Raw genomic sequence first — 15,379 nt, 5'->3', positions numbered from 1 at the left:
TTAAAGGGAGGGGGGGGTGAAAAAGTAAAAAGGAGAGGAGGAGATCAGTGGAGTCGAGCCGAGCCTTCAGCCACTCTGGGATTCAGTGTGTGTCCCTTTCCATGATCCCACTTGGGATGCTGCCACTCGTTGTTGGAATATCATGCTGTACACAGGAGCTCTCAGAGGGAGGGGATGAATTCATACAGAAATCACCCAAAAACGCAATGAAGCTATAGAAATTAGAAATAGCTGTGTTGGTATGGCAACCACCATTTGCAGGGACGGACACCCATACATATGCACAACACATACTCAAATTATATTCAAGTTTACATCATCATTTTGTCTTTGCTTATGTTAATGAGGCTGGGGTGTAAATGTGCATTACCAGTAGGCAGAGGATACAGGTATTTCACACTGCCAGACGTGTGGCATCAAGCCTTGCATAAGAACAGACATTTCTAAAACCATATTTTTCTTTTCATTTTCTTTTTTCTGTCTCACAATCATACAATGCCGTTAAATCATGAGCGGTTCAAACATTAATCAATTTGAATCAATACATCAGGTTTTGCTCCCACTGAAAGCTGCTTTAAAGTGTTTGCATGTCCTACTGTATGAATCATTTATATTTTCTGATGTGTGTCTTGGGAACACACAAGTATAATAAGAGGCTTTAAGATGCATCATTATGCCAGTATAGTAAACACACACATACAGTCTGTATTTCCCTTTACTCTATCACATTTAAAGCTGCATCACAAAAAAAAACATAAATCTTCGACAGGAGTAATGATGCCCTAATTGCCTTGTTTTGCTGTCTCTATGGCAACTAATAATGAAAGGCCCTTTTTACAACACAACAGCTGGATGGCCACACCAATGCATAACACACCATCACGCCTATGCACAGAAACATGCAAAGCACTGAGGATTTGTGAAGGCTTTAAGCTAAGAGAATCAGTGAACACAAAACAATATAAATGTCAAGTGTAGTATCCAGCTACATGAGGAGCCCTGGAGTCATATTGTTCATTTGACTGGGAAAATCCCATATTTACAAGAGTGTGGTTCTTGGAGCCTCATTAAGAGGTTGAGGGGAGAAATCAGTGGACCACATGCTGTCCCAAAGGTAGGATACTCAGCCATCATTTTTCTCTAAAATGTCTATCTGTTCTGTGGACCTCCACTGCTGCATTATACTGGGTGACCAGCTTCTTTCTCAGGAAATCTAGCATTTACTTTTAATATTCAGGAAGGAAATCATCACAGTGTGCAACTGCCAGTAATGATGATTATGACTGCAGTAAAGTAAGTAATGTCAGTTATCTTCAACTTCCTAAATATGAAACACTCATTTGCTTTCTCTTACTCAACCAGTAGAGATGTTATTGCCCTAACTTTAGGGGGTGGGTTTGAGAACATCACTGACTTTTTCTGACCTTGATCTAGAACTTTAGTTTTTCCTACAATATCTCGAGGCAGACATTAAACCCAGATTAAACCACTTCAAGCACCCCCTCCAATACCTGCAGGAGCTGGAGTCGGTTTCCAGGTGGTTGTTATTCTCCTCGGTGCCCGAAGCTGCCAGTTCCGCCGCCTCCTCCTCCTCCACACAGACAGGAGCGGGTGGCTCGGGTACCAGCGGGGGCACGGGAGCCTCTCCGGGGGGCTCCATGCTCGTAGCTGGACGGGAGCGACGGTGAGGCGGCGGAGAGACCCACAACAGCGCGGCAGCAGGGCTCCTACACTCCGGCTGGCTGAAGGAACGGGGACAGGAGCTTCCCGTCGCTCCAGCTGCCGCTCCACCCGGACCGCCCCGACTCCCGGGCGGATCACCAAACTTTCTGTTCGTGCCGTGACACAGATTAGACCCGGCACTACCGCTGGCCACCAGCCCGCTGTGACCCCCGGAGCTAGGGTCCGCGCTGGCTGAATTGGAAGTGCTAGAGCCGCTTACTGATGGTCCATCTGCGGAGCTGCTGCCCGCCCTCCTCCCGGCAAAGTAGTCTCCGAGCGGTGGGGACTGAGGCGGAGGGACCGCGGGGTGACCGAACCACCTCCATCGGATCCTGAGGATTTGTTTTACATCGAACTCCTTCCGCGAGGAAGAGCCCGAGCCGCTACTCGACATTCCAGGGCTCTACACAGGGAAATGGCGGGGAAGAGCCCGTGCCTTTCTGCCGTTAAAGCTCCTATACTGTACGCGCGTCGCTCCTAGCAACCGCCCGTCCGTTAACCGCGACTGGACAAAGTAAGCGGAATGGAGCGGAGTGTATGAGAGAGAGAGAGAGAGAGAGAGAGAGAGAGAGAGAGTGAGGAGAGAGAGAGAGAGAGAGAGTGAGGGACAGAGAGAGAGAGGACAGAGAGAGAGGGAATAAGCGAGAGAGAGGTCTGAGTTGTAACCTTAGTGGCAAAGCATGCAGAAACCAGACCTCAAACATTTGAATTAAGGGCAAATCAATGTCACATTTCTGCCAGTGCAAGCCACAGGAATTTTGTAGAAGAGCGAAATGGTCATTACTTTTTATCTGCATCATCATCATGCATCCTCATCATCATTCAAAAGGCCAGACAATGATCAATAATACTGCAGAGTAGGTGAAACCCACCAGTCAATTTGTATTTGCAACATGTTTACCATACTGTAACAGGAGGGAATGTTATTTCTCTTTCTGTGTGAGTCTACATAAACAAGAACCACACCAATCAACAAATTCAAAAAGCACCACTTTTTGCCCTTATTCACATTAACACATTCATTTGTTTACAAAGTGAAGTTGAGGTTTAAACTCAGAAGTATCCCCCTCTACGGTTAGCCATTCTATTTTAGGTTATGATTTGGTTTTAGGTTAAAGCTAATGTTGGTGATGAATTTAGGAATATCTCAGTCTTTGTTTACACTGAGGATACAGTCTTCAGTGAAAAAACATCGCAGTGTCCTATATGGATTTGTGCATCCAATAATAAGTGAACATGAGGGTTTCTAAGGCTGCTCAGCAATAATTACATGTTAACGAAAGACTCTGAAATATAATAAGATGAACACTGTCTTCAGTCACTCCAATACATGTCTCTGCGTTTGTCTGTTACTTGCACACACACACAAATTGTTTTGAAATCTGACAACAATAGGCTGATGTGCTGATTTTTATTTTCAGGAAATTGAATTGAATTAGCTCTTCTCTACCCATTCCATAATTTCCTCAGTGTACCTTTCCATCTCCTCCCTCCATCTGCAATGCAGCAGCTATTCATAGACAGTAATGATCAGTGGGAGCAGGTCCTGTGGGAGCCATCCACATCCAGAAGCCCGGGGCACCCAGCAGACCAGCCAGCCAGAGCCTTCCTCACCTTCCCAATAACCCTGTGAAGACCCCAGCATGTGCCCGAGTCACAGAACCGGAACCAAGTGGTTTCAGGACGAAGTCCCGTCAACAGGGGGGGGAGGGATGCTTTAGGAGACCCACTCTAGCAGAAATCAATGAGTCAAACAGCCGAGGTCAGTTTGTGAAATATACAGACGGAAGATGTGTTGCTCATAAACTGGCCACGTAGGCCAACAGCCAGGCCTGACTCATTTCTACCCATGAATTAAAGACTGAACGGAGCTGATGAATACAGCAGATTAAACTCATACTGCTTTTTTACGCCAGATTTCACAGGGCTTTTCTTCAGGATGTACTGACTACTATGTGCAGGACCATGCTGCTGCTCAATCTGAACAATGCTACAACTCAATACACACACACACAGGAACACACACACAAGCGGAGTCAGCAAGTAAGCTCGACAACTAGTAACCCTTTTAAATAAGGCAGAGAAATAACGTTAGAAGAGTTAGAATAGATAACTCATGAACAATATTTCCCACATCCAGCCTGTTTGGATCATTTACTTGTAAAAAGACAATCTGATTGAGCTGAACAAACTTTGTAATTTCCAACCATAGCACGCTTTCCAACCACATGCTCTCCCTGCTACAGAGCCCTGAGCACAACTAAAGGATCCAGAGAGTAAACCAATGCATTTTTGAAACACTCACAATAGAAAAGCCGTCCAGTTTCTAGGGGAGGGTTGGAATTGCGCTCTGAGGAGTGATGAAACCGAGGAATGACGGGCCATTCAGCTCTGGTCTCCTTCTGTTGGATCTAATCATTGGTCACTTGGCAGTAGCCTTCTTGAGCCGCCTACTGTTATTGGTCTCTTGGCTGTGGTAGTTCAAGGCAATCACTCAAAACTCTCTGGCACAGCTTTACTGCTGCACACCACACTGGACGCACCCGCATTCACACAAACTCAGGGAAAGAAAACACACTAAAGAAAATGACACCATGAAATCCCTTTCACACACACTTTACACTCGATAATCATCCCATTTATGGACATTCACACACGCATGCACACCAGAATACGTATGTACACACAAATGGCAGCATGCATATTTTGAATACTCTGCACCACCCAAATTCACACACTAAAATACAGAGCCATATAAAAACAGGTAGCAGTCATCTGGGAAATGCTGTCATAAAAAAAAGATTTTATAGGGCCGGAAAGTTAAAGATTATCTGTCTGGCCCATCTGTGAGGATCAGTTCATCTCTCATCCCCGATGTTCTTCCTCAAATGGCCTCCTCCCAATCTATATCTTTCTAGCTTTATATATTTTCTTGCTTATACTTCCTCCTTTCTGTTTTCTCTCTTCCACACATTGTGCCGTTTTGAAACGTTCCCTTCCCTTCCCTCCCCACCCACACTCCCATTTTCTCCCCAATCTCCTTTCCAATCTCAGTTTCCTGCTCCCCATCCCTGCTTTTATAGTGTGACAAAAGAGTGTGTGTGTGTGTGTGTGTGTGTGTGTGTGTGTGTGTGTGTGTGTGTGTGTGTGTGTGTGTGTGTGTGTGTGTGTGTGTGTGTGTGTGTGTTATGGTGGGGCTGTGATTCCCTAAGGTGGAGCCCTGCAGGGACGAGCCATTGCTCTACACAGGCTCACAGACATACACACATCCTGACTCACAAACGCGAGTATGCCCAAACACACACACATAGCTCTGAGAAATATGAACCACACTATACATTCTGCATGCATACACACAAAAACACAAGGACACACTTTGATTCAAGTCACGGGCCCTTCAGCATACAGACAGACAAAAACTAAAACACACACGCACGCTTTCACAAAACCTCACTGCCAATTTCCGTTTTGTGATTGCAGTGTTGGTTGGTACTGTAGCTGCAGGCGAGTCCGTCCTTGAGACTCAAAGCAGGCTCAGACTGGTCAAGCAAATAATTACCTCTCCACAACAACACGCCGGCTCCTCCCAACACATGAACGTGAAGGAGGGAGGATGTTTGATTGCAATTAAATTGATCTGGAGGCACAATATTCAATGTTATTGAACTGAAAATGTATTTCACGGGCAACAAGGCTTGCATGGGAGGAGACACGATGTTTGAACATTCGTTTTTAAGTCTTTGTGTTTTTGCTTAAATTACATCATTTTCACATGGGGGGGGATCTTCAAAGGGCAGCTTGGTAAAAACCTGGTTAGAATTACGTTGAGGTTTAATTTAGGGGTTAGGCAGCTGGTATTGATTGGTAAAAATAGTTGGGGTTAGAGATAGGGCTTAGAGTACTACACCCATTTAGCATGGCACCCCTTGTGATGGACAAATAAAAAAAAGGGTATAAATTCGATGTACAAACTGGGATAAAGATTTTTTTTTGCACAGGTGTTGTTCCCTTTTGTTTAAATCTAGTGCCTATAGTACCAACAATGCAACTCAACTGATGTGTGTGTGTGTGTGTGTGTGTGTGTGTGTGTGTGTGTGTGTGTGTGTGTGTGTGTGTGTGTGTGTGTGTGTGTGTGTGTTTGTGTGTGTATGTGTGCGTGCGTGCGTGCATGCGTGTGTTTGTGTTAGCTCCAGACAGACTATGCTGTCCCTGTTTCCCCAAAAGAAACAACAGTAATAGGTGAGATAAAGGAATGAATTAAGCTCACTATCATTCCATCAGCAAATGTTATCATCAGATACAAAAATATGCGGTGTAGTTCATGAGGAGGATTCTATTTCGCCACAATCAGTGTCGGCCGGCTGATCAGTGGAACAGCTCATACATTTCTGTAATGCCTGATCTTCTTTTCTGTCCCTCTTTTGATCACACCTTGTAATAACCTCCTTTGTCCATTTACTAATTTCCTCCTCCACATCTTTCCCATCTATTACCCTTGTTCTTTCATTTCTTTTATCCTCCCCTTTTCAAGAGATGGTCCTGCGTTAATTAGGTGTGTCTTGTATGTGCGACTAGTAGAGGCTTTTGAACGCAGATACAGCAGATTGTAATGAGTGGGAGGAAAAGGAACACAGACAGTGAGACAGACAGAGAATGAGACAGAAAGAAGTAAACAAGAGGCCTGTGAGATAAAAGAGATGAGAACAGAGCAGCAAAGGAACAAAACAACCAAACTGCACTCTGTAATATGCATTGCCCGTACAAGAAGGCAAATGCTTCCTTTCTGATCTTATATTGGAGCAGAAACCCCCCATCTTGCTCTCTCTGCACTTTGACACACTTTTACTACCATGTTTTATTCAACAGTAATGTAGAGACATTTAGTTTTACTGAAGGTGTGTGTGTGTGTGTGTGTGTGTGTGTGTGTGTGTGTGTGTGTGTGTGTGTGTGTGTGTGTGTGTGTGTGTGTGTTTGTTTCAAAAGATGTGTGCTAATGTATGCAAAGCGTTTTGGGTCTGGGGGGCATAAAAAGCACACAAACACACACAAATACACTTATATGCACATAAAGCTTTGCACTGCCCAGGTGTAAACACATTTGTCCAATTACTTTGATCCATTCCTGTTGCTATGGGAAGAGAAAATGGTTTCTCCCTTTTTGCCCTAAAGCACATCGCATGGGTATACACACAAAGACGACATAATGGCTATCGTCTGGCTTGCTAGCTCTGGTTCCTCTAATTGCCCAAGAGGAGAAAAGCAGGGAGGGAAAATAAAGGATGCGAACTGCCAAATTTAACCACATTTGTTGAGCTGTGCATCTGTTTAGCAACCCCAGAGCACAAAGAGGATGATGATGGTAGAAGGCACAGCTGAAAAGCAATGGCTTTTGGCTTTATCCAGTCTAATCAAAGTCCTTATTACCTCATCCCCTGGCCTAACACACACCCACACACATCTTCTGTGAGCAGAAGCAGCCATTGATCTGTCGGGGACTGAGATTTGGCCTTGGTGTGCACACCTGTTCAACTATGACCTTTAATTCTGCTGCTGTAGGACAAACAGAAGTTTATGAGCAGATGTTATGAGATTATTTGACCCCCTGACAATTCATAACCTGCCCTCCAGCAGCAGCAGCAGCTACAAAAATGGCTACCAGAGACCATCTAATAATATCAACAAAGCATGAAAACCATGCGTAAACACATCCCCAATATAGTGAAGTATGACGGCATACAATCTTCCTAAAATGAACTAGCAAGACTCCTCACTGGTAACAACAGGAGAGAATTAATCTCCCCTGTGCTTTCTGTTACCAGTCATATCAAATTGATATTTAATATTCCCTTATTTGATGTTAATAGAACTGCATTAACTCACAGAAGCCTATATATTGTATCTGGTGTTCTCAGATCAGTTCCCCTTTGCCATTTCAAGTACCCAGTCAGTGCAAAAATGATCAAGCGTAACCCCACCTTAGTTCACCCTTAACATTTTTCTTTTAGTGATTTTGGTCTGCAAAGTGGCAGCCTGTTACAGCAGCTTTCAATACCAATTATGTGCAATATGTTTATATGCAATATATATATATACTGTATATATATATGCCAATAGTAACTGTGCAATATATACCTGGCTGCTATACCTATCTATTTTTGTGTACTTTGTAAGTTGTGTAATTATTGTATCTTGGTTCTGATATTAATCAAAAAGACTCCATGAATAACACAATTGGAAGCGAGGATACCCGGCCCGGAGGAAGCCCGGGGTCCCCTTCTGGATCCAGGCCCAGAACGAGGACTCGTCAGCGAGCGTCTGGTGGCCGGGCTTGCCACGGAGCCCAGCCGGGCACAGCCCGAAAAAGCAACGTGGGCAACACCTCCGCTTCTCCGTCCCGCGGGCCCACCACCTACGGGAAACAACGATGGGGTCGGGTGCGCTGCCAGAAGGGTGGCAGTGAAAGCAGAGGGTCTCGACGGACCAGACTCAGGCGACAGAAGTTGGCTTTGGGGACGTGGAATGTCACCTCTCTGGGGGGAAGGAGCCGGAGCTTGTGCGGGAGGTGGAGCGTTACCAGTTGGATCTGGTGGGGCTCACCTCTACGCACAGCGTCGGCTCTGGAACCTTACTTCTGGATAAGGGTTGGACTCTATTCTTCTCCGGAGTTGCCCAAGGTGTGAGGTGCCGAGCGGGTGTGGGGATACTCACAAGCCCCCGGTTGAGTGCCGCTTTGTTGGAGTTTACCCCAGTGGACGAGAGGGTCGCCTCCCTACGCCTGCGGGTCATGGGGGGGAAAACTCTGACTGTTGTGTGTGCTTATGCACCAAACAGCAGTTCAGAGTATTCGGCCTTCTTGGAGACCCTGAAAGAAGTCCTGTATGGGGCTCCTGAAGGGGACTCCTTAGTCTTGCTGGGAGACTTCAACGCACACGTGGGCAATGATGGAGACACTTGGAAGGGCGTGATTGGGAGGAACGGCCCCCCTGATCTGAACCGGAGTGGTGGTTTGCTACTGGACTTCTGTGCTAGTCATGGATTGGCCATAACAAACACCATGTTCGAACATAAGGATGCTCATAAGTGTACGTGGTACCAGAGCACCCTAGGCAGAAGGTCCATGATTGATTTTGTTATCGTATCATCGGATCTGATGCCGCATGTTTTGGACACTCGGGTGAAGAGAGGGGCGGAGTTGTCAACTGATCACCATCTGGTGGTGAGTTGGGTCGAGTGGCGGGGGAAGCCTCTGGACAGACCTGGTAAGCCCAAATGTGTAGTGCGGGTGAACTGGGAACGTCTGGAGGAGTCCCATTTCCAGGAGGCCTTCAACTCACTCCTCCGGCAGAGCTTTTCAGGCATCCCTGTGGAGGCTGGGGACATTGAACCAGAGTGGGCGGTGTTCAAAGCCTCTATTGCCGAAGCTGCGGCAGGGAGCTGTGGTCTCAAGGTCTTAGGTGCCTCAAGGGGCGGTAACCCTCGAACCTCGTGGTGGACACCGGTGGTCAGGGAAGCCGTCCGACTGAAGAAGGAGGCCTTTCAGGATATGTTATCCCTGGGTATTCCTGACGCAGTTGCAAGGTATCGACAGGCCCGAAGGGCAGCAGCCTCAGCCGTGGCCGAGGCAAAGCAGCGGGTGTGGGAGAAGTTCGGAGAAGCCATGGAGAAGGACTTTCGGTCGGCACCAAAGTTGTTCTGGAAAACCGTCCGACACCTCAGGAGGGGGAAGCAGGGTACCATCCAAGCTGTGTACAGTAAGGATGGGGCGCTGTTGACCTCAACTGATAGTGTGTTAGGGCGGTGGAAGGAACACTTTGAGGAACTCCTGAATCCGACAACTCCGCACTCTATGTTAGAGGCGGAGCTGGAGTATGAAGGGGGATCAATTCCAATCTCACGGGGGGAAGTCCCTGAGGTAGTTAAACAGCTCCACAGTGGCAAAGCCCCGGGGGTGGATGAGATCCGCCCAGAAATGCTGAAGGCTCTGGGTGTTGAGGGACTGTCATGGTTGACACGTCTTGTCAACATTGCGTGGAAGTCGGAAACAGTACCGAAGGAGTGGCAGACCGGGGTGGTGGTTCCTCTCTTTAAAAAGGGGGATCAGAGGGTGTGTGCCAATTACAGAGGCATCACATTACTCAGCCTCCCCGGGAAAGTTTACTCTAAGGTGCTGGAAAGGAGGGTCCGGCCGATTGTCGAACCTCAGATTGAAGAGGAACAATGCGGTTTTCGTCCTGGTCCTGGAATGACGGACCAGCTTTTCACTCTCGCAAGGATCCTGGAGGGGGCCTGGGAGTACGATCATCCGGTCTACATGTGCTTTGTGGATTTGGAGAAGGCGTTTGACCGGGTTCCCAGGGAGATACTGTGGGAGGTGCTGCGGGAATATGGGGTGAGGGGGTCTCTACTCAGGGCCATCCAATCTCTGTACTCTCAAAGCGAGAGCTGTGTCCGGGTCCTCGGTAGCACGTCGGACCGATTTCCGGTGAGGGTTGGCCTTCGCCAGGGCTGCGCTTTGTCACCAATCCTGTTTGTGATATTCATGGACAGGATTTCGAGGCGTAGTCGTGGGGGAGGGGGTTTGCAGTTCGGTGGGCTAAGGATTGCACCACTGCTTTTTGCAGATGATGTGGTCCTAATGGCTTCATCGGTCTGTGACCTTCAGCACTCACTGGATCGGTTCGCGGCCGAGTGTGACTCGGCTGGGATGAGGATCAGCATCTCCAAATCTGAGGCCATGGTTCTCAGCAGGAAACCGATGGATTGTCCACTCCAGGTAGGGAATGAAGCCTTACCCCAAGTGAAGGAGTTCAAGTATCTCGGGGTCTTGTTCTCGAGTGAGGGAACAATGGAGCGTGAGATGGGCCGGAGAATCGGAGCAGCGGGAGCGGTACTGCAGTCGCTTTACCGCACCGTTGTGACGAAAAGAGAGCTGAGCAACAAGGCAAAGCTCTCTGTCTACCGGGCCATCTTCGTTCCTACCCTCACCTATGGTCATGAAGGATGGGTCATGACCGGAAGAACGAGATCGCGGATACAAGCGGCCGAAATGGGATTTCTCCGCAGGGTGGCTGGCATCTCCCTTAGGGATAAGGTGAGAAGTTCAGTCATCCGGGAGGGACTCGGAGTAGAACCGCTGCTCCTTCGCGTTGAAAGGAGCCAGTTGAGGTGGTTCGGGCACCTAGTGAGGATGCCACCTGGGCGCCTCCTTACCATAGCCTGCTAACAGTATAAACTCTGTTTTATTTTGATCATTTAAATGTTGTTATTGGTTTTAAGCACTTTAGTCAACATCTGTAGTTTTTTTCACGTGTTCGTTGAACAATGTTACTTGGCTTGATTAAGTCCAGCCTTAAATCTGCAGGAACAGATCTTTTATAACAGATATTTGTGCTAATTATGGGCATCACACCGCATGTATGTTACAAACAGCTGCGTCATGTTTTTAAACCTAAATAATGCAAGTCCAACATTTAGTTTTTTCTAGCTCTTGTTAGGTCTCCACCAACTCCTGTAGAACAAATACATTGTGTCTCACTGCTATTTAATGCTGGGTAGGTGGGTTCATGTGTTTTTTTCATTCAAAGCAGCTGCCTGGGCAGTCAGAGTAAAGCAAAACCCGTTATCCTCCCTCTTCCAAAATAATGTACATCAGTACAAACAATCCCTTTCACATTAGGCATATATCCTTTGTTGGACATAATGATTAAAGTAACCTTAGAGACTAAAGTTATATCCTGGAAAAGTGAGAAGATTAAGACACCTGCCATCAGCAAAAAAGAGGTGGTGCACTTATATTTAATGGAGTAGCAGTGAAGAGTTATGCTAAGTGGGTGCTGGTAAATTGAAAAGATAAAAAAGAAGGTACACTAATAACCAACCCATTTATTTTCAGTAGACAGACATTCTCATAGCAAGAATTCCATCTTTACATAAATTACACCTCTGTGTGCAAAACGACACAAATGATCACTAATCCTCTTATTTGTGTGGAAGTGTTTGAGAGTGTGTGTGTGTGTGTGTGTGTGTGTGTGTGTGTGTGTGTGTGTGTGTGTGTGTGTGTGTGTGTGTGTGTGTGTGTGTGTGTGTGTGTGTGTGTGTGTGTGTGTGTGTGCGTATGGGCGTGCTCTCGTTTGCCGCTGCTAAAACCACTGATGCATAGTTTGCAGCTGAACACAACAGGAAATAATACACATACTGAAATATTTATGGACATGAAAACAACTCCCTTTTTTTCTTTGTCTGTCGTGAACCATCTCGCCTCGTCTACCTCTCTTCCTTTCTCTCTGCCCTCACACATTTGGAAGGCAAACAGCTCTTTAGTGACAGCCAACTGCACACACACCTGCTTTTTCATGAAGCACTCAGGTGTCTTTGCAGGGTAGGTGGCAGGGGGAGAACAGTGCTTGTTGTGCAATTTATCCTAACTATCCTCTCTGTCACTCCACCCTCTCTCTCTAGTTTTCCAATAGCTCTTTTTCCTATTTCCCCGACTGACATTCTTTCTCAATTTTGTCCATCTACACTCACCACATGTCTCTATGTTATTTTCCCTTTATGCTTTTCTCCCCCCACACTGCCTTCTCATCCTGTTCACTCTCTTCCTAAATGGGCTGAGTGTTGAGGGAGAAGAGGAAGTAGAAAACACGAGGGAGAGAGAGAGATGGAAAGAGAGAGAAAAAGAGGGGGGTGGGAGCATTTAATAAAGATATGGCCTTAATAATTTACTCTGCCCTGCTGCCACAAGCCAATCACAGCCTAAAGCTTTCGTAGAAACAAGTCACAAGTCGTAAGAGAGAGACAGATGTTGGAACCAGCAGACCGTCGATACTTTGATGAATTATTTGAGGTGTTACACTGGTCCTAAAGCTTTGAAAAAACAAATGCTTGGGATGTAAGATTATATTGGGATTTTTTTCCCTTACCACTCTGAATAAAGTGAAATAATTTATAATATTATACATGCATATGGATATATTGTTGAGTTAGGAGCAGCAGGAGAAGCTATTAGCACAACATTGACAAATGATGGCCTTATTAAGTTCTTTTGGCAGTCTTTCAGTTTTGACACCGAGTAATGAAGTGCTACGCATGTACTTAGGAGTCACGTTCACATAACTTAATTTGCCTTGTCTAATTATTTATTATAATATTAATGGCCATGTGTTTACATTAATTAGTTCACTTTGACTAGAAAAACAAGTGAGCGGACAATTTGCAGGGAAGAAGACTTGGTTGCTGTGGGTTAGAGAAAAGAGTCAGAGTCTACCAGAAACCAGAACTCACATCTGCTTTGGGCAAAATAACCTTACTTGCAATATTAATACATTTTTGAGGAAATTGATGGCCTACAGTTTACATACATGTAGATAGGTGCAAAGGCTTCGTTTATGTAAAATAATACTTAAGCTTATCGTTAAATGCTGTTAAACCAAAACAACAAGTTGAAAGACTCTAGCAGGCTCAGTGAAGCTGAGGGGAACTGAAATCTAAGGCAATCATTCCCTGTGATAGGTTCATCGTATCAAAAGACATCCCATCCATTGTCGATAGGATCTGAATTAATGCAGGTTTAGGTTGTGTTGGGCTCTTCCTACCAACATAATTTTGGCATCTCTTTAAACATGGTTGGATTAGATACACATAGGTTAAGTTTAGGTCTCTTTAGGCTTTTATATTTATTTACATTTATTCCTTGAAGGGTTATTCATCATGGAAAGCCTTACCTAAGTTAAATTTGACACAAATAGAAACTGATTTATGCTGAAGGCAGCTGCAGTAAAAACAGTTGAGGAAGAAACCAATTTTTCCACAATTAGTAAAGCCATCCTCAATCAGCTGGTGCAACTCCATTGTCCATCCTTAACTATGACACACATTCATGCCAGCAAAGCTAATACTGTATACTCTGGTCCACTCGGCTCCTGTTGGTAAAGAAATGTGTGCATGAGAGGCATTTTCGTCTTTGGATGAGGCAGCGCTCTATCCAGCAAGCTCTCAAATTGGACCGTCAGAGGAAGGTCACCTTACCCGCCCTTGATCATTGATCCACAAACCTATGAGAAAACAACGGGACACAGAGGGAACAGAACGGGCATATGAATAGGGAAAAATTGAGCAAGAGAGGTGAAAGATAATTAAAATGTGATCAATTAATATTATTATAGCTATCAAAGAGATAGTACAGCACTGTCTTATCTTCTTAAAGTAAATAGTCTGCCAAGTCCAAATTCTTCCTTTTACATATTTTTGCACTGACAACCTATAGAGAAAATATCTTCCCAACCAAATTGAGATAATGCAGGAATTCACTGACTGGAATAGAGAAAGAAGGAGCAGCAAGAAAATAAATGACAAGTAACTGAGAACCGAGTCTTTATGACATAATTGTGCCCATTCTCGACTAATAAGTCATGCTTATTTCCCACTCCCTACATGAAGTTTGAGCAAAACACAGCATCCAGCAAAACAATACATCTACTAATGCTTTCCAAATAAAAATCTAATTTACATAAACTTTTTCGCTTGTCTCTGAGAACACCCAATACCCACATAAATATGCCCCCTGGATTACCTATTGATGCAGTTTACAGTGTGCCTGTTAATCCGAACACAATGATTGGTTTACATGTGTGTCTGTGTGTTTGTGTCAATGTGTGTGTGCTAAGAAGTACAGTACCTTAGCAGACGAGATAAGGTTTGTTTATTAAAAGAACGAGTCATTCAATGAGTCAGGAAATTGTCAGATAGAATAGAATGGTGGATGAGAAACAAAGGGAAACATCAAATATAAGTAAGAATTTCGTTGGGGAAGCTTCTTACATGAGGTTCAAACTAATTCTTTAGCGCACTGTAGGTCACTTAAAACACTTAAACTGTGGGCTATTTGCCTCAATATCAGTGGTTAATAGCAAAATAAAGGCATGCTAATATAAGAATTAAAGGGTGTTTTAAAGATGGGAAGGAAAGAAAGACCCTCAGACCTTGTCTATAATTACTGCAGGATGGGGGGGCATTTAGAGGACGCTGACACTGCAGCTTATTATCTCATAACTGGCCCTCAGTACTTGGTTTATCACAAGTAAGCTTTTAGAATCATTGGATGACAGAAAAGTGTGTGTATGTGTGTGTCCAAAGAGAGTATAGAGATGGGTGATAAAATGTTAATCAAACCGTAATGGCTTGAATGTTCTCGCTGATGTATGGTTATAATCATACATGACTTTTATTGCAAAATGTAGGCAACGCCAGTATGCTCAAAACATACAATCTACCAGCAAGCTTTCTCCCACAACCTCTCCTTTAGTCGTGAACTCATGAAAAGCATTTCCCCCCACAAAAAGTGCTTTCTCGCATGAGAAACTGTGTTTGGGTGTGCCACTTTCCCATCATAACATCAAATGATCTCATCATTTTAATCTCTTTATTAGAAGCTGCTGCCACATGATGTGACATGAATAGTCAGCTCTAGAAATAACTCACAATTTATAAACCAGGCAGAAGACAGAGAGAGATATGTTGTGTTCAGCTTTCATCAAGCTTTCTCAGTATATGCTTGAAGAGCTTTACCAAAAGCACCACAACACGCATCACAACACAAATAATGCATACAAGCCTCCACAAAACAGCAGAAAGAAAGACCACTCGACAATTGATCACC

At 45.0% G+C, this 15,379-nt stretch overlaps 1 protein-coding gene across 3 annotated transcripts in view; it reads right to left on the bottom strand.

The window, feature by feature from the left end:
- The window catches only part of klhl5 (kelch-like family member 5), a 54,904-nt gene that overhangs the window by 23,109 nt on the left and 16,416 nt on the right, over window positions 1-15,379 (bottom strand). Inside the window, exon 1 of one of the 3 annotated variants that reach the window (XM_063883351.1) lies at window positions 1,512-2,204. The exons of the other annotated variants lie outside the window; for them this stretch is intronic. Coding sequence (XP_063739421.1) covers window positions 1,512-2,116 — 605 coding nt within the window. The 5' untranslated portion in view covers window positions 2,117-2,204. Of the gene's footprint in view, window positions 1-1,511; window positions 2,205-15,379 lie in introns of those variants that run through there. 3 annotated transcript variants of the gene reach the window in all.

The sequence above is a fragment of the Eleginops maclovinus genome, chromosome 5, assembly GCF_036324505.1.
Source record: "Eleginops maclovinus isolate JMC-PN-2008 ecotype Puerto Natales chromosome 5, JC_Emac_rtc_rv5, whole genome shotgun sequence".
Taxonomy (NCBI): domain Eukaryota; kingdom Metazoa; phylum Chordata; class Actinopteri; order Perciformes; family Eleginopidae; genus Eleginops; species Eleginops maclovinus.
Note: the sequence above shows the minus strand (reverse complement) of the source record. Positions and strands in the feature narration are given on the sequence as shown.